Raw genomic sequence first — 25,875 nt, 5'->3', positions numbered from 1 at the left:
CCCAACTTTCAAAGAGAAAAATTCACTTAGTTCACCATCCACGTGCACTGCAGCCTTAGCACCATCATACATACTCTTCACAGCATTCAACAACTTTCCATCTACTCCATATATTCTTAATACTTTCCACAATCCTTGTCCATCCACCCTGTCATATGCTTTCTCCAAATCCATGGAAGCCGCATACAACTTCTTTCCCTTCTCTAAAACCTTTTCCACTAAAGATCTAAGAATGAATATCTGATCTACACAACCTCTTCTCTTCCTAAAGCCTCCCTGTTCTTCTCCAACTAATTCCTCTGTTCTTTCTCTAACTCTGTCAATAAGTAACCAACCATACACTTTTCCTATTATACTAAGAAGACAAATGCCCCTATGATTACCACACACTTCTTTTTCCCTTTTTCCTTTGTACAAGGGAATAATTATACCTGACTTCCAATCCTCCGGGACTCTACCTTCCTCCCAGGCCAATCTGCACATCTTCCACATCCATTCTACCACTATCTCTCCCCCATGCTTCAGCATTTCACCACGCACTCCATCAATTCCTGGGGCTTTCCCCAATTTAACTTTCTTCATTGCTTCCACAACTTCTATCCTACTGATTTCTTCCTGTCTTCTCACCTCCCTCCTCCTCCCAGCCATTCCCCAGCCACTTACACTCGCATTACTTCCATCCTGTATGTTCAACAATTCCTTAAGTGTTCTCTCCATCTGCTCACTTTTTCTCCCTTCTCCACTAGTAATCTACCATTTTTATCTTTCACTCTCCTGCTAACCTCAATTCCACCCTGTCTTACTCTCTTCACCTCTTTCCAGAACATCTTACAGTCCCTCCACTTTACACTCAAATTCCTTCCAAATTCCTCATCCACTCTTTTCTTACTCTCTCTTACTAATCTTTTCACCTCTCTCTTTCTTTCTACATATAACTCTCTCTTCCACCTCTCAACCTCTTCCATGCCCCTATTTCTCATCCATTCATTGTATGCTTTCTTCTTTTGTGCCACAGCCTGTCTCACCTCTTCAGTCCACCACGCTGTTCCTTGCACCCCCCTCCGTCTTCTCTTCCTCCCACACACCACATCACATGCTGCACATATTTCTTCTGTAAATATCTTGCACACACCTTCCACGTCCCCCATCTGCTCCAATTCATATTTGCCCAATCATTCCCCCACTTCTCTCTTCTACTGTGCCTTTTTCTCATCCTCTTGTAACCTTTCCACTCTCCTTGCAACTACTCCTTCCTCTCGTCTTTCCCTTCTTCTATTCCTCCATCTTACTTGTATCCTAATTCTGGCCACCACCAAGTAGTGGACAGAAAGTCCACTCCCTCAACCTCTACAAGCTCTTGCATCCATTACACATCTTCGCATCCTTTCATCCACACATAATCAATCATTGCCTTCCTTTCATTCAGTTCACCACCCACCCTTCTCATCACTCGCCATGTATACCTGTGGATCATTTTATGCCTGAAGAGGGTATTGGCTATCACCAACCCCCTCCCAGCACAAATGTCCACTAACGCACTGCCATTCTCATCTATCGCAGCAGGCACACCCCACTCACCAACTATTCCATCCACCTTCACATTCCCTACTTTACCATTCATATCACCGATCACAAACACTCTCTCATTCCTTCCAAACTTTTCCATGCACACTTCCACATTTGTCCAGAACTCTTCTCTTACTTTGCTAGCACGATCTTGCGTTGGCGCATACACACACACAATCGCCCACATTTGTATTCCAACTTTCAACTTTACCCACACAATCCTTGACCCAACTGATCCATACTGTCTTATGCTCTTCTTCCATCTTTTACTCACAACTATACATACTCCTTCCTTTGCCCTCTCATTCTCACCTACTCCTGCACATATACCCCATCCATACTCCCATTCTCTCACTTTCTCCTCTCCATTTTGTTTCAGCCATTCCACATACATCCACTTTTGCACCCTCAAGCACCTGGACAATCTCTCTCTCTTTCACCTCATCATTCGCTCCTCTTACAATGCACGTTGCCATTACCAAGACATGAGTCAAGTGAGAAAAATATTGGGCAAGATCGATCCCGAAAGAAACAAGTGGGAAAAAGAAATTGAGGAAGTAAGGAGGATAGGGCCATATAAGAATGGAGAAGTAAGACTAATGAGAGTTAAATTATCATCAGAAAGTGTAGTAAACGAGATACTTAAAGTGATATGGAAACTAAGTAAAGAGGCAGGGATGGAAAATGTTATAGTAAGAAAAGATCTGAATGAAGAAGAAAGAGAAGGTTTAAAATTTCTGAAGGAACAAGTGAAGGAAAAAAATGACAGGAGGACAGAGGAAGAATGTAAAACTTTTTTTTGGAGAGTGATGGATATGAAAGTAAGGAAGTGGTATGTGAGGAACCAGAAGTGAGGGCAACAAGGGGTATGGATATGGCAGCGAATAAGAGACGAATGAGTAAAGATAAAACCAGTGCTGTAAATCTAAGTATCACGTTTAGTAATGTGGATGCGTTAATATCCAAGAAAGGGGAAACTGGAGACCATATAAATGAAACGAAACCTGAAATTGTTTGCTTAGTGGAGACTAAAATGCCCCGAGATGTTGATACTAAATTATTTGGATGGAACAGTTATAATATTTGGAGGAAAGATAGAGAAAGCAAGTTTGGGGGAGGTATAATGATTTTAACCCGCAATGACCTAAAAGCAAAAAATATAGAAATTGAAAATACCATGGCTGAACTTTTGGGAGTTGAAACAGAAGGCAATTATGGAGAAAAAAGAGATGTAATAGTATTTTATATGCCTCCCAAAACTGGGGCATGGACAAAGGAAGATTATGAACAGTTAATAAGAGAATCCATTATTAAACTCAAGATGATACTTGAACGAAGAAATAGAATAATAACAATGGGAGATTTTAATTGTAGAGAAGTGGACTGGGAAAGTATGGATGCTGGGAGCAATGACGAATCATGGGGAAATAAATTAATGGAATTGGTGATGGAAAACATGTTAACCCAAGTAATTAAAGAAAATACAAGAATTAGGGATGACGACGAAGCATCAAGGCTTGACTTAGTATTCACAAAGGACCCAAATGATGTGAGGAACATACCTACCAATGCCCCTTTGGTAAAAGTGATCATCTGGTTATTGAGATGGAAGTGGTGGGAGTAAGGGAAGGAGAAATGGATGAAAAACACAGGAAGAATAGATGCAATTACGGGAAGGCAGACTTTCCTTCCCTGAGGAACTTCTTCCAAAATGTAGACTGGAGTCAAATGAATACAATCACAAATGTTGACGAGAAATATGAGTTTTGGATTGAAGTATATAACACGGGGGTTAGTAAATATGTCCCAAAATTTTCCGCAGCTATGGAAAGGAAGAAAGAATGGTTTAACAACAGATGCAGAGTGGCTCATGAGGCAAGAAAAAGAGCATGGAATAAAGTGAGAAGAAGGTATAGTGAAAGGGCTTGGAAGGAGTACAAGCAGGTAAGAATTGAATATGTAAGTGTGCAGAGAGAAGAAGAAAGGAAATATGAAAAAGATATTGTAAATAAATGTAAAAAGGAGCCGAAATTATTTCATAGGTTTGTGAATGGTACAATGAAAGTTAAGGACAGTATAATATGATTGAGGGATGGAGATGAAACCTATGAAAGAGAAGAAGAATTGTGTGAAATAATGAACAACAAACTGCAGTCAGTCTATGTGCTGGAAGAGGAATTTAGGGAACCTGAAATAGAACCCAGGGTGACGGAAATGGTAGAAATAACAGTGGATGTGAATGAGGTGCTGCAGCTGATGAGGGATTTGAATGTAATAACAGTGGATGTGAATGAGGTGCTGCAGCTGATGAGGGATTTGAATGTAAGAAAAGCGATGGGACCAGATGGTGTGTCCGGATGGATCCTGAAGGAATGTGCAGACCAGTTAGTGTGGCCTGTTTATGTCATCATTAAAACTTCGCTGGAAAATGGACAGTTACCTAAAAATTGGAAAAGAGCAAGTATTGTGCCAATCATCAAGGGAGGAGATATGGAAGATTCACTCAATTATAGACCTGTATCACTTACTAGTATTGTTTGTAAAATCTGTGGGAAAATTATTAGAAAAAGATGGATAAAGTATTTAGAAGAAAATGAAGTGATAACACCAAGACAATTTGGTTTTATGGAAGGATGATCATGTGTTACTAACCTATAAAGTTTCTACAGTAGGGTAATAGATGTCATCCAAGAGAGAGAGGGATGGGCAGATTGCGTCTATCTTGACCTAAAGAAAGCATTTGACAGGGTGCCCTATAGGAGACTGCTGTGGAAGTTGAAGACCTTTGGAGGGGTGCATGGTAAACTACTAAAGTGGATGGAAGAGTATTTGATAGGAAGGCAGATGAGAACAGTTATAAGAGATAAGGTTTCACAGTGGAGAAACGTGACTAGTGGAGTACCCCAGGGCTCTGTCTTACCTCAGTAATGTTTCTGATTTATGTAAATGATTTACCAAAGGGTTTAAATAGTTACATGAGTATGTTCGCAGATGATGCTAAAATCATGAAACAAAGTAAAGATACTGATAGTTGTAAAAAACTGCAAGAGGACTTGGACAAACTCCACAGCTGGAGCCAGATTTGGAAAATGGATTTTAATGACAAGAAGTTGCATGGATTAGAAATGGGAATGAGTGAAAAAAAGACCGCACTGGACATATAAAATGGGCAATGAGATAATTTGTAAGAGAACAGATGAGAAACACTTGGGAGTGACTATTCAGGATGACTTGTCACCAGAAAAACATATAAACAATATCATTGGAGAAACTTATGGATTACTGACCAATATGAGAGTGGCTTTTAATTATATGGATGAGGAAATGTTGAGGGAGTTGATAGTGACCATGATAAGACCAAGGCTAGAGTATGCAGCTGTGGTATGGTCACCTCATTTGAAGAAGCATATTGATAAACTAGAGAGGGTTCAACGGATGGCAACAAGGATGATACCATGTTTAAGGGAACTCACCTACGAGGAGAGACTGGAAAAACTAAAGTTACCAACGCTGCGTAAGAGAAGAGAAAGAGGTGACTTGATCACGATGTTTAGAAAAGTAAAAGAATTGGAAAGGGTGGATAGAGAAGATCTTTTTGTGTTGGATGATGGAAGAACAAGAGGTCATGACTTCAAGTTGAGGAAAAGTAGATGTCTTAATAATCTTAAAAAGTTCAGTTTCCTGAACAGAAGCATAAGTATTTGGAATGACTTAGACAAGGAGGTGATGCAGGCAAAGAACATTCATGTGTTTAACCCTCCCAGGCACAGTCACGCGATTCGCGTGACGTCGCCCTGCACTCTGTCTTGGACAGTCACGCGAATCGCGTGGTTTAGGCACAAAAATATTCGTCTGAAAAAAACTTATAGGCCGATTTGCGTGATTTTTGGGCGCGTCATAGGGTAGCCAAGGCTTTCTTGAGGTAAGTCATTGGCAACGCTGCTTTGCCTTATCTACCTCAGCCCGCTCCCTCCAACCTCAGTGTTTGTTGAGCAGTCGGGCGGTGGTGTTTGACAGCTCATGGTTCCATTTAAATCGTCCATAATTCTCCCCCTCTTGCCCAAGGCAAAGGCCCTATTGACTCAGTGAGATAATACATTGTATGTGAACATATAGTGACGTGATATTGTCGATGGAACATACATATATGTATTGAAAAGCAATTCTGGCCGTTAGCAATCGTTGGGCCTTGGAGCCAGACGCATGGTCAGTGTAGCGGGGTTTCGCCACTCCGCCCCCCCGTAGGCCGTATGGCGTGAGTGGAAATACGTATATAAATGAAGCCAAGGCATAAATATATATTGTGTGAAACATACTGTGGATAGCTTGGTGAAATTATGGAGCTAGCAAGCGCTACGTGTGGCATGAAACAGAGTGTTGTGAAGGGGCAAACCTGAAGTTGGGAGGGGAGAATTACCGGTGTTTTAGGGCTGGAATTATTGTGATTCTGATAGTGTAAATGCGTATGGAATTGTATGAAATATACGTCAAACAAGCTGCGAGTTTCCGTGAACGAGTGTGGTGTGTGCTAAAAATAGCGTTGCCTCATACTCTCAGGGAGAAGCTGACTCACACACACACACTACATAACTCCTCATCTTCAAATTCCTGGTCTAACTGGATCAACACCCCTGGAGGAAGTGAGTTCTGCAAATTTTGTTGATATATGTAATAATCTATTACCATTACCTCTCACACTTTCAGACAAATAACCATTTTCTCCTACAGATTACACATATGAAAGTAAATCTCCACAGCAGTAACTATAGAAGAGTTATGTTTATGTGTAGTAGGTTATAACAATAGAAAAACATCCATGGAAGATGTAACAGTCTGTACAGATAGGGGGAAAAAAAAGTTAGTAGCATAGTCTTCAGGCAGGTGTGCGAGGAAAAAACAGTGTGTGTAAAAGTTGGTAGCGATCGGAAGAGTAACCTCACTTTGTCGGCCAATTACTCGAAAACTATTAGACTTATCGATTTCCTGTTACAACCATCATCAATACCACTAAATTCTATGTAAGATCAATACCAGAATGTAAGCCTTTGGTAGCGTTTTGGGGGGTAAAAGGCGAGAGAAATGTTTTTGTTCCTAGCGGTTGTTGTGTGACATGACAAGCGCTCGGAGTACTAAAATCATTTTGTCGGCCAGTTACTCGAAAACTATTAGACTTATCGATTTTCTGTTACAACCATCATCAATACCACTAAATTCTACGTATGATCGATACCAAAATGTAAGCCTTTGGTAGCGTTTTGGGGGATAAACGGCGAGGGAAATGTTTTTTTCCCTCATGTTTGTTATCAGTGACATTCGCTCGGAGTAATAACCTCACTTTGTCGGCCAATTACTCGAAAACTATTAGACTTATCGATTTTCTGTTACAACCATCATCAATACCACTAAATTCTACGTGTAATCAATACCAGAATGTAAGCCTTTGGTAGCGTTTTGGGGGGTAAAAGCCGAGGGAAATGTTTTTCCTCGCATTTGTTATTTGTAATAACCTCACTTTGTCGGCCAATTACTCGAAAACTATTAGACCGATTTTTTGTTACAACCATCATCAATACCACTAAATTCTACGTATAATCAATACCCGAATGTAAGCCTTTGGTAGCGTTTTGGGGGGTAAAAGGCGAGGGTTTTTTTCTTTTTCCTCGCATTTGTTATCAGTGACAAGCGCTCGGAGTACTAACCTCACTTTGTCGGCCAATTACTCGAAAACTATTAGACATCGATTTTCTGTAACAACCATGATCTATACCACTAAATTCTACGTATGATCAATACCAAAATGTAAGCATTATGTTACGTTTTGTGCGAGAAAAGGCGGTGGAAATGAGTGTCTCTTCCCGGCTGTTACCATTGAAAAATGCTCGTAGTAATACTCTCTGTTTCTCTGCCAATTACTCGGAAACTATTGGACGTATCGATTTCACGTTTGAACCATGATGAAGAGCAGGAAATTCTACATATGTACAATACATAAATATGTAATATTTCTGATAAGAATTCGTTGTTACGTAGACGGGAACATTGTGTACGCCTTGCGCGCATCATGAAAGTCAATCACGCACGGAGTGCCTAGTACTTTTTTTCGATTTACTCGAGAACTATGAGGCGTATGGGGTTTTCCCGTCACAGTGGGAAAGCTGGATAATTGGGGCATATTACTATGTAATAAAAACATAAGGTGCCTGGGAAAACTTTGCTCTCAGAGGTCAGTGAAATTTTTCCAAAAATGGCTCTCAGTTTTTGGCCATTTTCTCGAAAGGTATACATCGTATCTCAACCGGATTGGTTTCGTTAGAAAGCTGATGAAATTCTCTATAAAAACTTATTAGATCATTTTCCTGTATGATGGAAAACCTTCAAACGGCGATGTTGGGAAGTGAAAAAAGTTTACTCCACCATGCTTCCAGGGCTAATAACTTTTTTTGCTGGTGTTTTCCTGTGTTTTGGTCATGTTTATCAGATAGAACAAACATCCATGCATACCTGGAGATAGGTTTCATGGGAATACATGGATTTTTGGGTGGCGAAAATAAGGCAAGAATGTGTTTCATTCGCTCAAATTTGCCGCACGCGCGCTCCCCGGCCGGGTGGCTTCATAGTGAAAATTCCTGCACCAGAAAACTTACTGAAACTTACCGTGCGGGAAAGGGTTAAAACTAGATTGGATAAATGTAGATATGGAGACAGGACAACATGAGCTTAGCTCAATTCCTGTATACTACAAATAGTTAAATACAAATAGGTAAATACCTATTAAATCCTATAATCATCCATCACAGTACCATCAACATGATCATAAGTTTTCAGGTAATGTCTTGAGCTGTTTCTTAAATGGCTCCATAGCACAAAATTAATTAAAATAATAATAATAATCTCTAGCAAAAACAAGCATGAATATCTCACTATATATATACCTTCTGACTGGTGTTCCCTCCTGTGGTCCATCTGAGCTGGTATTGGGATTGCTGAGCACAATGTTTCCACCAATGGGTGACGTGGTGCCAGTTGAAGGAGGAGGATTGATAATTGCTGGCAGTGTGATGGAGGAGGTGGAATGTCTGCTTGGAGAGCCCAGGGCACTTGTATCAGCCGGCCTGCAATACGTGGCACTGTGGCGTGAGCTCTTGCAGCGCCGAGGGGAGGGAGTAGCTCCAACACGGGGTGGGGGGGAGTGGCCCTCACTATACCCTACTTTACTGGAGGCCGGTGCAGGTGAGTGTACGTGTGAGTTAGAAAAATGAGGAGAGCAAGACTTGTGGAAGCTGGCAGAGCAAGTGGGAGTTGAGAAGGAGGAGGAGGTGGAGGGTTGTGCATGACTAGAAACCCTTGAGCAGGTTGCAGGGGAGGTGCTGGAGCAGGAAGGAGTGGAAAGGCATGCTTGATTAGATTCTTGGACAGAGTTGGGAGCACAGCAAGAGGAGGAAGAGGTTGAGGAGGAGGAAGAAGGACAATCTGGAGGGCAGGACAAGGAACTGGAGGTCTTGGGAGCAACACAGGAGAAGACAGACGAGAGGAAGACATAGATGGCACATGGACACACGTACGTCTTGTCAGGCCGTCTGCGCTCCACTCTGTAACAAGTCAATCAGAGGGACCAGTCACTTCTGCCTTTTATGCTAACCTTTTCCTCACTAGCAAGGGAATCTTCTCTCATTACTTGTGGCAGCTGACATCTCTCTCTAACACATAATAAGGCTCTAAAGTCAAATGCTGTGGCAACCTTTGAAGCAAAGTCTGTGGCTGAAAACTGACACGGTACTGTACTCATGCCACTTTTTTTTTTTTTTTTCAAAGACTCCAAGTTTTGCTTTTCTATACATAAGCTACAGTATTAAATCTGATGGAAGTACAGTACTGCATTAATTCTTAAGGATATATTACTTTCATTTGTACTACACATCTGTAAGTCAACCTGTCCTTAACTAAAAATTGTATCTTAATAGTTTGCTACACATAACAGGGTCTTAAACAAGGTTCCTCGTGGTGCACTGCTGGTTACTTGGCTCTTCCACAATAATCCTTCACCATCACATCTGGGTACTATAATCAAGCGACACTACCGTACTGTATTTTAAATTAAGTCCAACCCTTATTCCCACTGGAAAAAAAAAAAAAAAAAAAAAAAAAAAAGTACAAAGATGGGGTGGTGTACTTTTATGACAAACATTAAATTCAGAGATGGTGTGGCATATTTAGAAAATAAAAATATCTAACAATACTTTAGGGTTATTCCATCGTGAGGAATGTTACATTTGGAGACATGTTATTGAACTACAAGTACTCTGTCATATCCACATAAGTAGCGATACAATATAAAGAAATGGTTCCTGCAAGCTATCTGCGCAACACTTCACCCTACATCATACCAAAGTTGGATTGTTTATAACTTTGAATTTGGATGTTATATAGATTTTCAAAAGTTGCGTGAGGAACGTTACTATGATGCTACCCCCTCTTGTAGTTGGCATAATTTCATTAAGTCTGTGAATTGACTGGTTCAATTAAGGAATATTCATATCAATAATATGCCAACAGATAAGGATCATAACCATACCCAGCAAATTTGATTACTGCTAATAACTGTTGGGCTGTTAAGGAAAATGTGACCGTGAGACACGTTATTGAAAAAGTGAGAAATGTTACTTGTGCGATTTTTATTGAAATATGATTATACAATCAACTCTTCTTACAGTTACAGTGATTGTATCACAAACGTAAACAGAATGTGGACTGATGTGAATTTACATAAAAAACTAACCAGACAGTGGTTGGTGGGGGCACTCACCATCCACCCACTCGTAGTACTGCTCTTGGGTGACTGCCCTTTCCTCTCTTCCTCTTCCTTTCCATCCTTTCTCTTCTCTCTTTATTTCCTTCATTCTTTCCTCTTCCTTCTGTCTATGGGTGACTCTACACTGAGTGACAAGCCAAATGGTTTCCTGTACACCAGGAAACCATTTACTATGCTGGGTGGTAACCATATAACCAAATTATCGCGTCTGCTGGTTTAGTGGGCAACCAAGGTGCTCCAATAGGATTAAGCCGGTGCAGGGTTATATCCAAGGGATGGTTGGGGTTACTGCTCATGCAATGACACCTAGGGATGAGCGTGGCTGGTCACTCTCATCTTACATGTCAGGACCAACTTGCATAACCCCTGTCTCCTGTGTGCCTCATGAGGCACCACTGGATTAGATGATGAATAAATGAATGAACTAACCAGAAGACAATTTCTGTTTAAATGACATCAATATATTCAAGTGACATCAACAACATGACATCAATATAGACTAAATGATACAGGAGGAAAAAGTACCCCTTTGAATGTATGTACCACTCTTGATCCTTGAGGAGTTGGCAAAACCTGGACAACCATGTCCTCTGCTATCTCATCTCTGTCTGGACTGTCAGGGAAAAGAAACTGAGTATGACCCACTCTGTTGATGTCCCTCTTTCTAAGGTAATTAACTTTGATCATACCCTCATCAAGCACTGACTCAATGACTGCAGTTCATAATGTTTACATAACTTCTTGGTTGTATAATGAACCAGTACAGCAATGAACATTAATATGGGGACAGGGTAGTCTGCCACCAGAGGGCAGGTTAACTGCACAAGTCCACCACAACTCCCCCTCCTTACCCCATAAAACCACAAATTTGTAAGGCAGATGGATTGGAGATCTGAAGCTTTGCTCTCACTCACGTCTTGCTGGATGTAATTAATTTAGTCTACTATTACATGTATTATTACAAGTATATGTCCACCTTCAGCTCAGCGAGAAATAGTTACTGTATGTATATTGAGGCTTTGGCAGATTTCAATCAAATGACCCCACTGTATACAATTTTATTCCAAATATTTATTTGACTTCTAAACATTTACTAAAATCTAATTAACAGTGACAAGTTATATGACAACTAGCCCTAAAAGTCTCACTCCTCCCTTGTCATGTGGGGAGCCACATATCTACCCATCCACATATCCACCTGCTCACACAACCCATCCAACATTCACCCTTCCCAGCCACCTGTGCGATCCACCAAGCACACTGATCTCGACCATTCACCCTGCCCACCCATGAATGCCACCCACCAAGCTGATCTAACAATGCCACCCAACACATCTACCCTCCCTGAACCCATTCACCCACCCAGCCAACCAACTAACCCAGTTACCCATGCAGAGCACCCCGGCCACACAATCTTCTCAGCCACCCAGGCAGCCCAATGTGTCATCACACACCCTGGCAATCCACACAGTCTGTCGACCCATCTTGCCCACCAACCACGGTCACCCACACTTCCCACCCACGAATGTCACCCACCTTGCTCACCCAACAATGCCATCCATGACATCAACCCATCCAGCCCTCCCACATTACCCAAGCATCTCTCCCTGAATTCAGTGTAACTGAGTGATTTCTTATTCAATGCTGTGCATGAGAAACATTACATCTTTTTCCAGTAACATTCCTCACGCCATGCATGTAACATGTGTGAGAACTCACATGGTTTACCAGTGTCTCTTACAAGATATCACGGGGTACATTAGTAAGGTACTAGGATGTCTATTTATGAAATAAAGTTATGTTCGTTTTCTCGAATTCATATGCTGTGTATGGGAAAAATGTTAAAAAAACGTCACACACGTTACTCCTGAAGTACTTCCACTGCAAGGCCGTGCCACAGTCTGACTGCAAAGTATATGTAAACAACTGCTGTGACAATTACAACTCAAACAGATGCTATTTCAATAAGAACCAATGACAGCATTCCAAACAAATACGTACTGAGGTCAATGATGATAAGAAAATCATTAATTTCAGCATGAAATTTCTTCAGTGACATGTTAAAACAGTTTTTAATGCCTCACTCTCAGTATAGTTTAGAAAATTTTTTGTGCATATTCATAAAATTCAATGTTTAATCTTTAAAACTGTATATAACATTTACATTTTTGATCAATTCTGAGACTGACACTAAAGGTTGACATTTTCATGGAATAACCCTTTTACATGAATATTTATTAACTGTAAGCATCTCACCAATAAGACTACTGATTTCAATAGGCTGAAAATACAGTTTACTGGTATGTACAGTATAGTATCTAGCAAAATAATGTAAAATATCTTTAAAGCAAATCACATTTGGTTGTTACCCCTTAAGTAAGGGAAGAAAGAAAACTACCTACACCATCTCCCTGAGTTACAAGAGGTTACTAGGTGGAATGGGCATGATCTGAAATCAAGTCCTTTTGTATGGACTGATGAATATAGCAGCGACACCACCCATCACTTTTGTTGCAAGCAGCTTCATACCCCCAATGATGCCTAAATGTGAATGACTACCTGGAATTTCCTTTCAGACAGCTTGCTTTGGAACTCCCCACTTTAAGGTGACAATGGATGGATATATATGGCAAACAGTCATCTACCTATCTACAGTATCTATCTATTGCTAGACACCTTAATTCCAGAAGGGGTGGCTAAATGCGAATGGTCTCCATGTCACCCTGACCTCTGCTACTAGGCCCTAATCTCTCCAGCTCACATCCCCCTCAATTATACAACTTTCCTTCATAACTGTACACTCATAAGTTCAGCCAGTATGTGTATTGTACAACACTTATGACCATTCTTTATAAACACCAATGCTCTTATCACCTATTCTTTCAGAAAACATGATTACTGTATTTATGTTTCTGCATTTCTAAAAAGAATCTAAAAAATAAAAAAAATGACAGTATTGGTGGTGGTCATCATCATCATCGTTATTCCTGATACTTGCAATATAATTCCTTTAATGACTTCAACAGCATGAGTAGTGAAAGAGGATTACCAATAATTTTTTTGTTCTCATCTTGCTGAGACATCACAGGCTACTCTCATGGCTGGAGCCTATTAAAGGACACCATACAATCTCAATGGATAAGAAGCAGTAACTGCAAGTCTGCGAGGTTCTGAATTACTGTAAAAGAGCCATTACTAATACATCATTGCCAGTCAATGAAATCTGCACTATAATCACATACTGTGCTGTGGTTCTCAGTGTAGGCAGATCACCGCTTCCCAAGGCACACAAGAACTCTCATGGCTGTTATGATGACAACTACAGTAAAGCTCAGATGACACGCTACACACAGACAGACACACCAAATTATTTTCTATTCATATGTCCATGTACCATACTGTAACTGAAAATAAGAAAAAGTACAAAAGAAATGCAAAGCATAAACAAAGGAGATGCAAATAAAGCAAGTAGCTACAGATAAATCACGCACAAAAAAGGGAAAAACAGAAAATATAAAAACCAGACTGGAAATGAGGCAGTGCAGGGACTGAACAAGAAGACAACTATCAGGGTGGAAATACAGCTGCTGGCATTTGTTCCACTGCCACCCTAACAGTTATTGCAACAGCTCAAACTATGCCATAATAAACTCATTATCCTTCACCTATGATTCAGAATTTCAGTGGTAGCACCCTTTAGTGTAACTGGAGATCAGCTGCCAAAATATCTCAACCTTTCCCCTCTAAAGAATAGTAAATGTGAGAATGGCCATGTGATAAAAATTCTTCAGAAACCTGTAATGTAGTCCACAACAAATCTACTACCATAAATCCTTATTACTGGTTAGCCTATGTACTGTATAGAGCAAAGAACCATAACATCAGAATGATTCATAATCATCTCTTTAATTATAACTTATATTTTAGTTTTCTGATTAACAAGGCAAACAATAGTAGCATATTTTTAATGTCACTATCGGGAGCTTTTATAAATCTAACAGCCAAATAAAACTAGTGAATTACAGTACAGATGCAGAAACACAATACAAAAGAGGTAGAGTAGCTACTTATTTTACTGGAGGTTTAGCCAGCATTGTGTGTCATGTGAGAGTACCAACAAGTGTGCACTGGAAATGTTTAAGACTCATCAAGTGTAGATTATGCTTTTCTGTTGTTAAATTCTGGCACTAGCTCAGCCACTGGCATACCTGCCGCATTGTCTTAACACCAAACCTATTTTTTTATGGACTTTTTTTCCCCCAGTCATATCAGCAGACAGAGTATTACTGTCATTTGGAGAGCATGCTGTTATTGGACATATCAGAAATATCATTTCTTTATCAGTACTGGGTTTTGTCATGCAAGGCTACAAACAATCCATAATGTCCACCACAATAATGTGAGATATGTACAAAACATTTCTTCTGGGATTATTAAATATGGTAATATCATAACCAACATAAAAATTGATATATGCACCAATCTTTCATGCTGAGAGAAGTATTCATTCTTCATTAATCCGTTTACTACTGTGCACTAGCTACTAATACACAATGCTAGCCAGTTCTAGTACTTAAATTTCAACTCCATGCTGTTACAATATGGAATGCATATTGCATTAATGAGTTTTAGCAAAGCTGTTATAAATTCTGTAGCAAAACAGGGGAAAGTAATAACAGTGACTATTGTGTATAGACATTTACCTCTTTATATGGTAATGTATTTCTTAAAGGATCTGTTGGACTTACATGAACAACAATTAATAAACAATGATACAGCACAAAAATAATAATACTTGATACAGCAAAGACTCTCAAATCTGGAAATATGATTTCCAAAAACATCCACTGTCCAAAATAGTTTTCATGTGAGATGTGGCTGTTGATATACGGTGTCCTCACAATCCTTTAAAGACAAAATATATTTTGCGGAGATGTTTAACAACAGGCAACAACTTATTAATACAAGGTACTCCACTGTACTTACTGTTAACTGTACTGTAGATTATTTATTACAAGAGTTTCCCATTATGATTCTACATTCCAAAATTTCCATTTTCCACACAGCCTTTGGACACAAGTAATATGGATTTGAGAGTCTGTATTCTCTTGACATCTATCTATCTATACACACACACACACACACACACACACACACAGCCACGACTCAGTATGCGGTGAGGGAACGTCAAGTGAAAACCTATTACATAAGATTTATTGTATATCGATGTTGATTTAACATGGGTTCACTGGGGATACACTGAGGGTCAAAGACCACATAACCTAAAATCTCAAACAACCCTATCCTTAGAGGGCTCCCCTTAGCACCCTCAGTAGCACCAACTTTTCCATTTGGTGCAGCATCCTTGCCTGACGTGATTTCCAAATCATAAGTTTCAGTATTTTACACAAAAAAGTTATCACTCCACTTAATACTGCACACTGCACTATTTGCTGCATACTTGTACTTTTATTTGGCGATAGAGATGACGTCTCAATGGCCTTGCATGCATGAAATTGAATGAAAGGGAGATGATCACAGCAAATGCAAACACTAGGTGGGCCATCCTGGCTCTGACATCTGACTGTCACCTTCCACAGCAGGCACCACATACACATGAGATTGTCATATACAGAAGCCAAAATTATCATATAAGTGAATATCACAACTGTTACCCTAAACCTAGGTATAACTTTTACTTCATTTTTCTATTCATTAATGCATACCAAACTATCATGTACTACGTCATATTGTGTGTGTAAAGTATATGTACACACACACACACACACACATACACTGCAGGAGGATTTGGATAGGATACACAATTGGAGCCGGTCGTGGGAAATGAAATTTAATGTAAAGAAATGTAAAATATTGGAAATGGGTAAAAGTACCAGGAGACCATCACTGAATTATTTTTTGGGTAATGAATTAATCACAAAAAGGAGAGAAGAGAAAGATTTGGGAGTGCCGGTCCAAGATAGTTTGTCACCAGAAAAGCACATTAACAAGATAGTTGGAGAGATTTATAAACTCTTGACTAACATAAGAGTAGCATTTCATTATATGGATGAGGAAATGATGAAAAAATTGATAGTGGCCATGATCCGCCCCAGGTTAGAATATGCAGCGGTAGTGTGGTCCCCACACAAAAAGAAAGATATAAACAAGATTGAGAGAATACAAAGAACGGCAACCAAGATGGTCCCCGGTCTGATAGACCTGTCATACAGAGAGAGGCTGGAAAAACTGGATTTGCCTTCGTTAGAGGAAAGGAGAAAGAGGGGAGACATGATTGCGGTGTTCAGGACCATGGTGGGAGTAGATAAAATTGACAAAGAAGATCTGTTTGTATGGGATGAGAGAGCAACAAGAGGACATGGAATGAAATTGAAAAACTCAAGCTGCTTGAAGGATATCAAGAAATATAGCTTTCCTTACAGAAGTATAGACTTATGGAATAGCCTGGACAAAGAGATCGTCCAGTCTAAAACCTTAAACGAGTTTAAAGTTAAATTCGACTTATTGAGAAACGAAGACGAAAACCCACGAGCATAGTACATTCCGTGTATATCACAATTAGGTATATTAGGTAAATACTTAAATATTTGGAACGACTTAGACAAAGAGGTGGTGCATGAGAAAAACATTCATGTGTGTAAAGGTAGACTTGATAAATGTGGATATGGAGACAGGACAACATGAGCATTGCTCAATTCCTGTATACTACAAATAGGTAAATACACACACACACACACACACACACACACACACACACACACACACAGGCTGATAAGATTCACAGTTTAATTGTGTGTTCTCTGGAAGAAGGGGAAATGCCCTGGGAATGGAAGAGGGCCACTGTGGTATCAATGTATAAGGGAAGAAACAAGGAAGAACCCCTTCATTATAGACCAGTGTCCCCGACCAGCATGGTTGCAAAATTGTGTAAGAGAATCCTAAAAGACAGATGGATATAATATCTGGAGGAGACGACCATTTTGGCTGAAAGTCAGTTTGGATTCAGAAGTCAGAGGTCATGTGTTTCCAAGTTGCTGAGCTTTTACTCGAGCAACTGACGTGCTACAGGGGACAGACGGTTGGATGGATTGTGTGTAATTAGATTTAGAGAAAGCCTTCGACAAGGTACCCCTCAAGCAACTAATGTGGAAAGTGGAGCACATAGGAGGACTGAACTGAAACCTCCTGGAGTGGATGAGAGACTTCTTGAGAGACAGACAAATGAGGACAGTAAGAAAGGAAAGGATGTCTGGAGGACGGAAGTAACAAGTGGAGTCCCACATGGCTCGGTGTAGCAGTAGTAGTTGTAGTAGTAGTAGTAGTTGTTCCCTAGGCAGTCTGGCCGAACAGCCCTGAGTCCTTAAGGAAGGCCACAGCCGAGACAGGGCTTTCCCACAGAGCTCTCAAGGAGTGTATGTTGTACTGTTGGTGTAAGTGGTTGTGTGCATTTCAATCTTTCATCATGTGCTTAATAGCATGGGGTGCTGTGTTACATCCTGGACAGGCATCAGCGACGAAGTCATCCAACCTCTTCTGATAACTTAAGAGGGCTGGATGACGTCCACATCTCAGCCTGGCCAGGTGGGCCCTGTCCTCACGAGGGAGATAAGATTCAGAAAGATGGATATCAGGAGGCCGTGCATGTAGCTGTGTGTTGTCTTTAAGTGACTGAATGGAGCGGAGAGTGATTTAAGTATGGACATGCTTCTGGAAGCTGGTCTGAGGCAGGCAAGGGAGGAGAGATGATAGTATTTGTGTATGATATCGTGTGCTGAGTGTTGTTTTGATGTTCCCTGGTGTGTATGGATAGGCTGCCATGTAGTGTAGTGGATGTTGTGGGTCTGTGGATGCTGCAGCAAGAATTTGGGGGCCTCTCATGTCTAGATGATCCTTGACTTTGAGGATTTTGGTTTCTTGATGTAGGTGGTCTGTGGGTGTAGTAGCTGTGCAGCCTGTGATTATTTTTAGGGGCTTGTTCTGTATGGTCTGTAGAGTGTTGTAGTGTGTTTTAGTGAGATTAGGAGAACAAGCAGGGCTTGCATAATTCATCACTAAATGTATATATTGTGGCTGTGGTTTCTTTGTTGTCCAAATGTTGTATGGGCAGGTGACCTCAAGGCACTGGGACTTGGTGCTAATTTTTCTTTAATATTTGTGATGTGTTGTTTAAATGACACTGATGTATTGTATATTACACCAAGGATTTTGGTTGTGTGCATGTGTGGTAGGGGAGTGTTGTTTATGGTGAGGTGTGGAATGTGACTGTGTTCTGCTGTCCAGTTTGTGAGAAGGGTCATGTAGATTTGGCTGGGGCTATTTTGAGCCTGTTTGTGGTGAACCATTCATGTAATGTGTCGAGGTAAGGTTGAAGGATGTGTGCAGCTGTGTTTGCGTTTTGGTGTGTACATGTGTTATGTTGTCTGCATAGGAAGCTATGTGCATCTGTGGTGTGTGGGGTGTGGGTATGTCGTTAAAGAGTGTAGGGGACAAACCAGATCCTTGGGGGACGCTACTTGTGAAGTTTCTGATGTTCGAAGACTGACCAGAAAATGTTACAAGTGCACATCTGCCTGCTTAGTAGTTCACCAGCCATTTTTTTGTGTTATTGTGCATATTTGTGTTGAATATTTTGTTTGTGAGGTTGTGGCGGGGGATGGCATCAAAAGCTTTGTTAATGTCTAGGATGACTAGAAGTGTTCTGTGTGGTGGCCTAACTGAATTCAAGCCATCAAAAACTCTCTGTTTAAGGTCTGTAAGAAGAGTGTTTGTGGAGTGTACAGTAGTGGCCTAAAACCATGTTGTGATGGGGCTAGGGGGATGTGAGATGTAACTAGTTGTAGTACCAGAAGTTCAGTGACTTTGGAGGGAGTGCAGAGGAGTGTGATGGGGCAATGTGAGGAAGGTAACGTGGGGTCTTTGTTGGGTTTGGGTATAGTGATGATAAATGCCATGCTTCCAGATGCTGGGTATTATGTTGTGTGAGTAGCTGGAGTTTGATATGTTGGTGAGTGCTTGTATGCCTTGTGGTCCAAGGTGTTTAAGGTGTATGGGTGTATGTTGCTTATGTTGTCTGGTCCACGGGCAGATGAGTGCTTACGGTAGCTAATGATGTATTTGTCTGGTTGTAAGTGAAAGGTGCGAAGTCTGGGTCTGTGGGGAACTGTCTCTTACATTGGATGATACGTTGGTCGTAATGATGGGAGTTCAGATGGATGACAAGTGAAAAGTGATTGATGAGAGCGTTTGGTTGTTGTTTGTTTGAAGGTATGGTGTCTGTTGTTGTGATGGCAGGGTGTGACTGTGTAGTGCTGCTGTTGGAAAGTGTGATGCTGTCTAGTGTTTTGTAGAGTTTGCTGGTGTTTGTTTTATGGTCAAGTGCTGGTAGATAATTATTCCAGTTTATTGTTCTAATATTTTGTTGTTCATTTGAGTGTTGAGTTCTTGTATTTGTTGTACTATGTCTTGTGTATGGGGTGTTGGGGAGTGTCGTAGTGTGTCCCGTTGACTGATGCGGCCTCGAATTTCTGGTGTGAAGCTGGGGTTGTCTCTCTCTCTCTTGCCTCTAGGGATGTGTCTTTTGTCTGCGTTTTGTATAATTGTACTGAAAGTGTGCACAGCGATTTTGATGTTTGTGATGGATGCACTGTTTAATGTTTCAAAGTGTTGTTCTGTTTCAGTTGTGAACGCCTCCCAATTGGCTCTCTTATATTTAGTGTGTGTGTGTCTGTGGCCAGCTAGGGTGATTCTGGTTTTGGTAGTGATGATGACTGGGAGGTAGTCAGAGCCAAGGGTTCTGACCACTCTCCAGGATGCTGTGGGGGCAAGGTTTGGGGAGCAAAAGGTGATGCCTGGGGTTAGCGCCAGTAATATTCCCAATTTACGTAAATGATATGGTAGATGGAATGAACAGTGATGCAAGTCTGTGTGCGGATGATGCAAAGATCTTGAGGAGAATAGAAGTTGAGGAAAACTGTAAAATACTGCAGGAGGACCTGGATAGGATTCATGATTGGTGCCAAAAGTGGGAAATGAAATTCAATGAAAAAAAAGAAGTAAAATATTGGAAATGGGTAAAAGTACCAAGAGGCCATAAATAAATTATTTGATGGGTAATGAACCAATCACAAAGGTGAGAGAAGAGAAAGATTTGGGAGTGCTTGTCCAGGATAGTTTGCCACCTGAAAAACACATTAACAAGACAGAGAGACGTATACTCTCTTGACTGACATAAGAGTAGCATTTCATTACATGGATGAGGAGATGATGAAAAAATTGATAACAGCCATGATCCACCCCAGGTTGGAATATGCAGAAGTAGCGTGGTCCCCACACAAAAAGAAAGATATAAACAAGATCGAGGGAATAAAAAGAACAGCAACCAAGATGGTCCCTAGTCTGGCAAATCTGTTTTGCAGAAAGAGGCTGGAAAAGTTGGATCTGCCTTCCTTAGAAGAAAGGGGAGAGAGAGGCGACATGATTGCAGTGTTCAGGGCCATGATGGGAGTAAATAAAATTAACAGAGAATATCTGTTTGTATGAGATGGGAGAGTAACAAGAGCACAAGGAATGAAACTGAAAAAGCCAAGTTCTATCTATCTATCTATCTGTAGCCCGATGCCCTAATCCAGCAAACGGTGGCCGCAGACAAAACGCCTCCAAGTCGCTCTGTCACCCACCATTTGACTACCCTCCCCCCAACTCACCCCCCCTCCCTCATATACCTCTCAACTCCATCCCTCCACCTCATCCTCGGTCTACCCCTCCCTCTACCTCACCTACATACACCCTCTTAGTCAGTCTTTCATTCTCCATTCTCTCCACATGTCCAAACCACCTCAGTGTATTTCTCCTAATCTTCTCAACCACATCCACATCCACCCCACAACGTTCCTTCACTTCTTCATTCGTCAACCTGTCCCTCCATGTCACTCCACATGCTCCTCTCAAGTAACTCATTTCCACTGCTCTCACTCTTGACTTGTTCCCCTCTTGCAAGGTCCATGCCTCGCTTCCAAACGTCAGGGTAGGGATCACAATACAGTACTATCATGCAGTGACTTCTTAACTTCCATACTCACCACCCTATTTCTCATCACTGCTTTCAGTGAACCAACAACCTTCCTTCCTTGCTGTACCCTTTCACGCACTTCATCCCCCAAAGTTCCATCCTTACTCATCACACTACCCAAGTACTTGAATGCATCCACACTCTCCATACCCTCACCATCCAACCTCACTGTACATTCTGTGACTTCATTCCTCTCAAACACCATAACTTTACTTTTGTTTACATTAACTTTCAGCTTCCTCCTCCTACACACTGTCCCAAATTCATTCACCAAAACTTGCAACTCCCATTCATCTTCACTCAACAATACTGTATCATCAGCAAACAGCAACACCGGAATCTTCCAAATCTCACCCTCATTCATTAGAGCTACCCCCACATCCACTGCCCTACCCTGCACCTCCTTTACAACCCTACCCATGTATATATTAAAACAGCCATGGAGACATCACACAACCCAGCTTCAGTCCCACACTGAGATCAAAGAACTCACTCAGCTCACCATCCACTTGCACCGTAGCCCTAGCTCCTTCGTACATACTCTTCACAGCATTCAACAATTTCCCATCCACTCCATATATTCTTAATACCTTCTACATACCTTGCCTATCTATTCTGTCATAAGCTTTCTCCAAGTCCAAGAAGGCAGCATACACTTTCTTTCCCTTCTCTAGATACTTCTCCACTAAACATCTTAGAACAAATATCTGATCTACACACCCTTTTCCCTTCCTAAATCCCCCTTGTTCTTCTCCAACTAGCTCCTCTGTCCTATGCCTAACCCTATCAATGAGTATTCTACCATATATTTTACCAGTCACACTAAGAAGGCAAATACCCCTATGGTTACCACATACTTCTCTCTCCCCCCTTTCCTTTAAATAAAGGAACAATTATACCTGATTTCCAGTCCTCTGGAACCCTTCCCTCTTCCCAAGCCAATCTACACAACTTCCATATCCACTCCACAACAATCTCACCCCCATATCTCAGCATTTCACCACACACCCCATCAACTCCTGGGGCCTTTCCCAACTGGATCTTCTTCATTGCTTCCACTACTTCGGTCCTACTGATCTCTTCCTCCCTCCTCTCATCTCTTCTTCTCTCAGCCATTCCCCAACCACTTAAACTCGCACTGCTCTCACTCTCTACATTCAACAAATCCTCAAAGTGCTCTTTCCATCACCTCAATTTCTCTCTCTTCTCCACCAACAATCTATTATTCCTATCTTTCACTCCCCTACTATTTCCCCTTTCACTCTGCCTTACTTTCTTTACCTCCTTTCAAAGCAATTTCTTACTCTCCCTCCATTTCACACTCAGATTCCTCCCAAACTCTTCATCCACTTTCTTCTTACTCTTCTTCACCAGTCACCTACACACATATACCTCTCTCGTCTCTCTCATCTTCTCCCCTACCTCTACTCGCTAACCATTCACTATATGCCTTCTTCTTTTGTTCCACAGCTCGTTTCACCTCATCATTCCACCACGCTGTCCCTTGCACACCCTTGCATCTCCTCCTCACTCCACAAACCACCTCACATGCTGCACCTATCTCTTCCGTAAATATCTTACATACGTCTTCCACCCCTTCCATCTGCTCTAGCTCATACCTTCCCAATCTTTCTTCAACTATGCTCTTATACTCTGCCATTTTCTCACTATCTTGCAAATTCTCCACTCTTCTCACAAGAGCTGTTTCTTCCTGTCTTCCCCTTTATCTCCTCAACCATTTTCATTGCAGCTTTATCTTGGCCATCACTAAGTGATGGTCCGAGACTCCATTCCCCCACCCTCTCCACACTCTTGCATCCAACACTTGTCTTCTCATTCGCTCATCCACACACACGTAGTCTATCATTGCCTTTCGTTCAACAAGTTCACCATCCATCCTCCTCATTATTCTCCATGTATACTGGCGGATCATCTTATGTCAAATGTAGGTGTTGGCTATTGCCAACCCCTTACCAGCACAGATGTCCACCAAAGCACTACCACTCCCATCTACGTCAGCTGGCACACCCCACTGACCAACCACTCCATCTACCCGTACATTCCCAACTTTGCCATTCATGTCTCCAATCAAAAGCACTCTCTCGCTCCTCTCAAATTTGTCCATACAAGCTTCTACTCTTGCCCAAAACTCATCTTTCACTCTTGCCACTCGGTCCTCTGTCGGAGCATACACACACACAATCGCCCAAGTTGCCTGAAGGATATCAAGGAATACAGTTTTCAGTATAGATGCACAGACCTGTGGACTAGCCTGGACAGAGAGATTGTCCAGTTTAAAAACTTTAACAAGTTTCAAGCAAAATCTGACTTACGAGAAACAGAGATGGGACCCCACGAGTGTAGCTCATTTCCTGTATATCACAACCAGGTAAATACACACACACACACATACACACGAGATCTGACCGAAAAGTATACAGCCTATAGCTGGGAAAAAAAATAAACAAACTTACTGAGTTCAGACTTTAATCCCCTTCAAAGTATGCCCCTTGAGACTCAACATGCTGGCTCAGCAGGGTCCCTACTCTCCTGACATGGTGCCCTGAGACTTTTGGTTATTTCCTAGACTGATGCTGCTGCTGATAGGTTCCAGATTTGGGGACACAAATAAGAAAAGACAAATGTGACACAGATCTTGTTGGCAATCACCAAAACTGACTTTACAAAATGTTTCCACCAATGGAAGGACTGCTGGGCTAGGTGTGTTGATTCTCAAGGGGCATACTTTGAAGGGGATTAACCTATAGGTCTCAGGTGTCTGATCAATGCGAAGTATGTATGGTCCCAGGAGAACCCTGGGTGTCACACCGATCTGAAAGCACTTTCCTGCCGGTTCCCACCAGTATTTTTTTACACAACCACACTCTTCTAGGCACTGGGGTGGTTGTGAGTTGAACAATGAGCTGTAATTCCACCTTGTCTGATATCGTTCCCCCGTCTTCCTTGTGCCTCATGCCACCCCTCGAGAGTGACCTTAATGACCCTGCAGCCTACTCTGCATCTCCCTATCCTTCCAATGAGTCAGGCAAGTAATTTGAAGAGTCTGAGGGTGACGAGGAAGGTGAGAGAGCAAAAATCAAGAGGGAAATACAGTACTGTATTTGCCGCACAAGTCACGTGGAGCCTACGTGCTATCTTCTATCACCGCTCCACCCTGCATTGCTTCTGCCATGCGTGCTTTTCAATTGTCACTGGTTTGTAACCTAAGCACAGGTGTGTGGGGCTTTGTAAATACATGTAGTGTACAGTACAGTATATAACAATGTGTGTAAATAGAAAAAGTGCCTCTGTCACATGAAATAATGACAGGTGAAATAAAAGTAAGGCTATTGAAAAGAATGGTCAAGAAAACAGAAATGTCAGGGAGTAATTCCTATATTTGTATTAATGAACAGAATCAGAGAAGTAGGCTGTATGACAAATGAAGCTACTTCAAAGAAAATCAGGTATTAGTGAAGTTATAACAAGAGTTCTGCCACAGGTTAAGTGTTGTAGGTTGGTAAGTGCTTTACTGTATGTTGTATGTGCAGCTACAGTAAAATTTATAAACTTGATTCTTCTCTTTGGAAATGGAAATTGTGAGTATGTTTAAGTACTTGGGTAGTGTGATGAGTAAGGATGGAAGTTTGGAGGTTGAAGTGCTTGAAAGGGTACAACAAGAAAGAGAAGTTGCTGGTTCCTTGAAGGCAGTAATAAGAAACAGGGAAGTAAGCAAGGGAGTGAAAAATTTATTACATGACAGTATTGTGATACCAACTCTGACATATAGAAGTGAAGCTTGGACGTTGCTGGAGGGATACAAGTCAAGAGTGAGAGCAGTGGAAATGAGTTATTTGAGAGGAGCCTGTGGAGTCACATGGAAAGACAGATCGACAAATAAGGATGTGAAGGAGTGTTGTGGTGTGGATGTAGATGTGATAGGAAGCATTAGGAGAAACATATTGAGGTGGTTTGGCCATGTGGAGAGGATGGAGAGTGAGAGACTGACGAGCAGATTGTATGTGAGTGAGGTGGAGGGAGAGAGGGGGAGGGGAAGGCCAAGGATGAGATGGAGGGATGGAGTGGAGAGGTATATGAGCGAGGGAGGTGTGAATTGGGAGAAGGCCAGTGAATTGGCAGGGGACAGGGTGACATGGAGGCGACTTGTTTGTGGCCACCCCGTACAAGGGATTAAGGCATCTGGCAATAGACAGGCAGACAGATTCTTCTGCCCCACACACCACTGTGCACAGTACTCCTGAGGAAGTGACGGCGACAGGGAAATGATCAGCTAGCCAGGGCGCCAGAGCAAAGGGCGAGAGCATGCCTTGGGACACAGCCAGTGCATGCCAACAAAAGCTACCCCCATTCATCATCTCCTCATTCCTCAATGCCAATGCCTGGCCTTCAG

The 25,875-nt window shown here is 41.6% G+C and overlaps 1 protein-coding gene across 2 annotated transcripts in view; it reads right to left on the bottom strand.

The window, feature by feature from the left end:
- Positions 1-25,875, bottom strand: part of Smurf (SMAD specific E3 ubiquitin protein ligase) — a 416,911-nt gene that overhangs the window by 99,297 nt on the left and 291,739 nt on the right. Inside the window, exon 7 of one of the 2 annotated variants that reach the window (XM_080267279.1) lies at positions 8,499-9,155. In XM_080267279.1, coding sequence (XP_080123405.1) covers positions 8,499-9,155 — 657 coding nt within the window. The remainder of the gene's footprint in view (positions 1-8,498; positions 9,156-25,875) is intronic. The other variant, XM_080267280.1, reaches the window with a different exon arrangement.

This window comes from Coenobita brevimanus, chromosome 23, assembly GCF_032717465.1.
Source record: "Coenobita brevimanus isolate Jiangsu-jjx chromosome 23, ASM3271746v2, whole genome shotgun sequence".
Classification (NCBI taxonomy): domain Eukaryota; kingdom Metazoa; phylum Arthropoda; class Malacostraca; order Decapoda; family Coenobitidae; genus Coenobita; species Coenobita brevimanus.
Note: the sequence above shows the minus strand (reverse complement) of the source record. Positions and strands in the feature narration are given on the sequence as shown.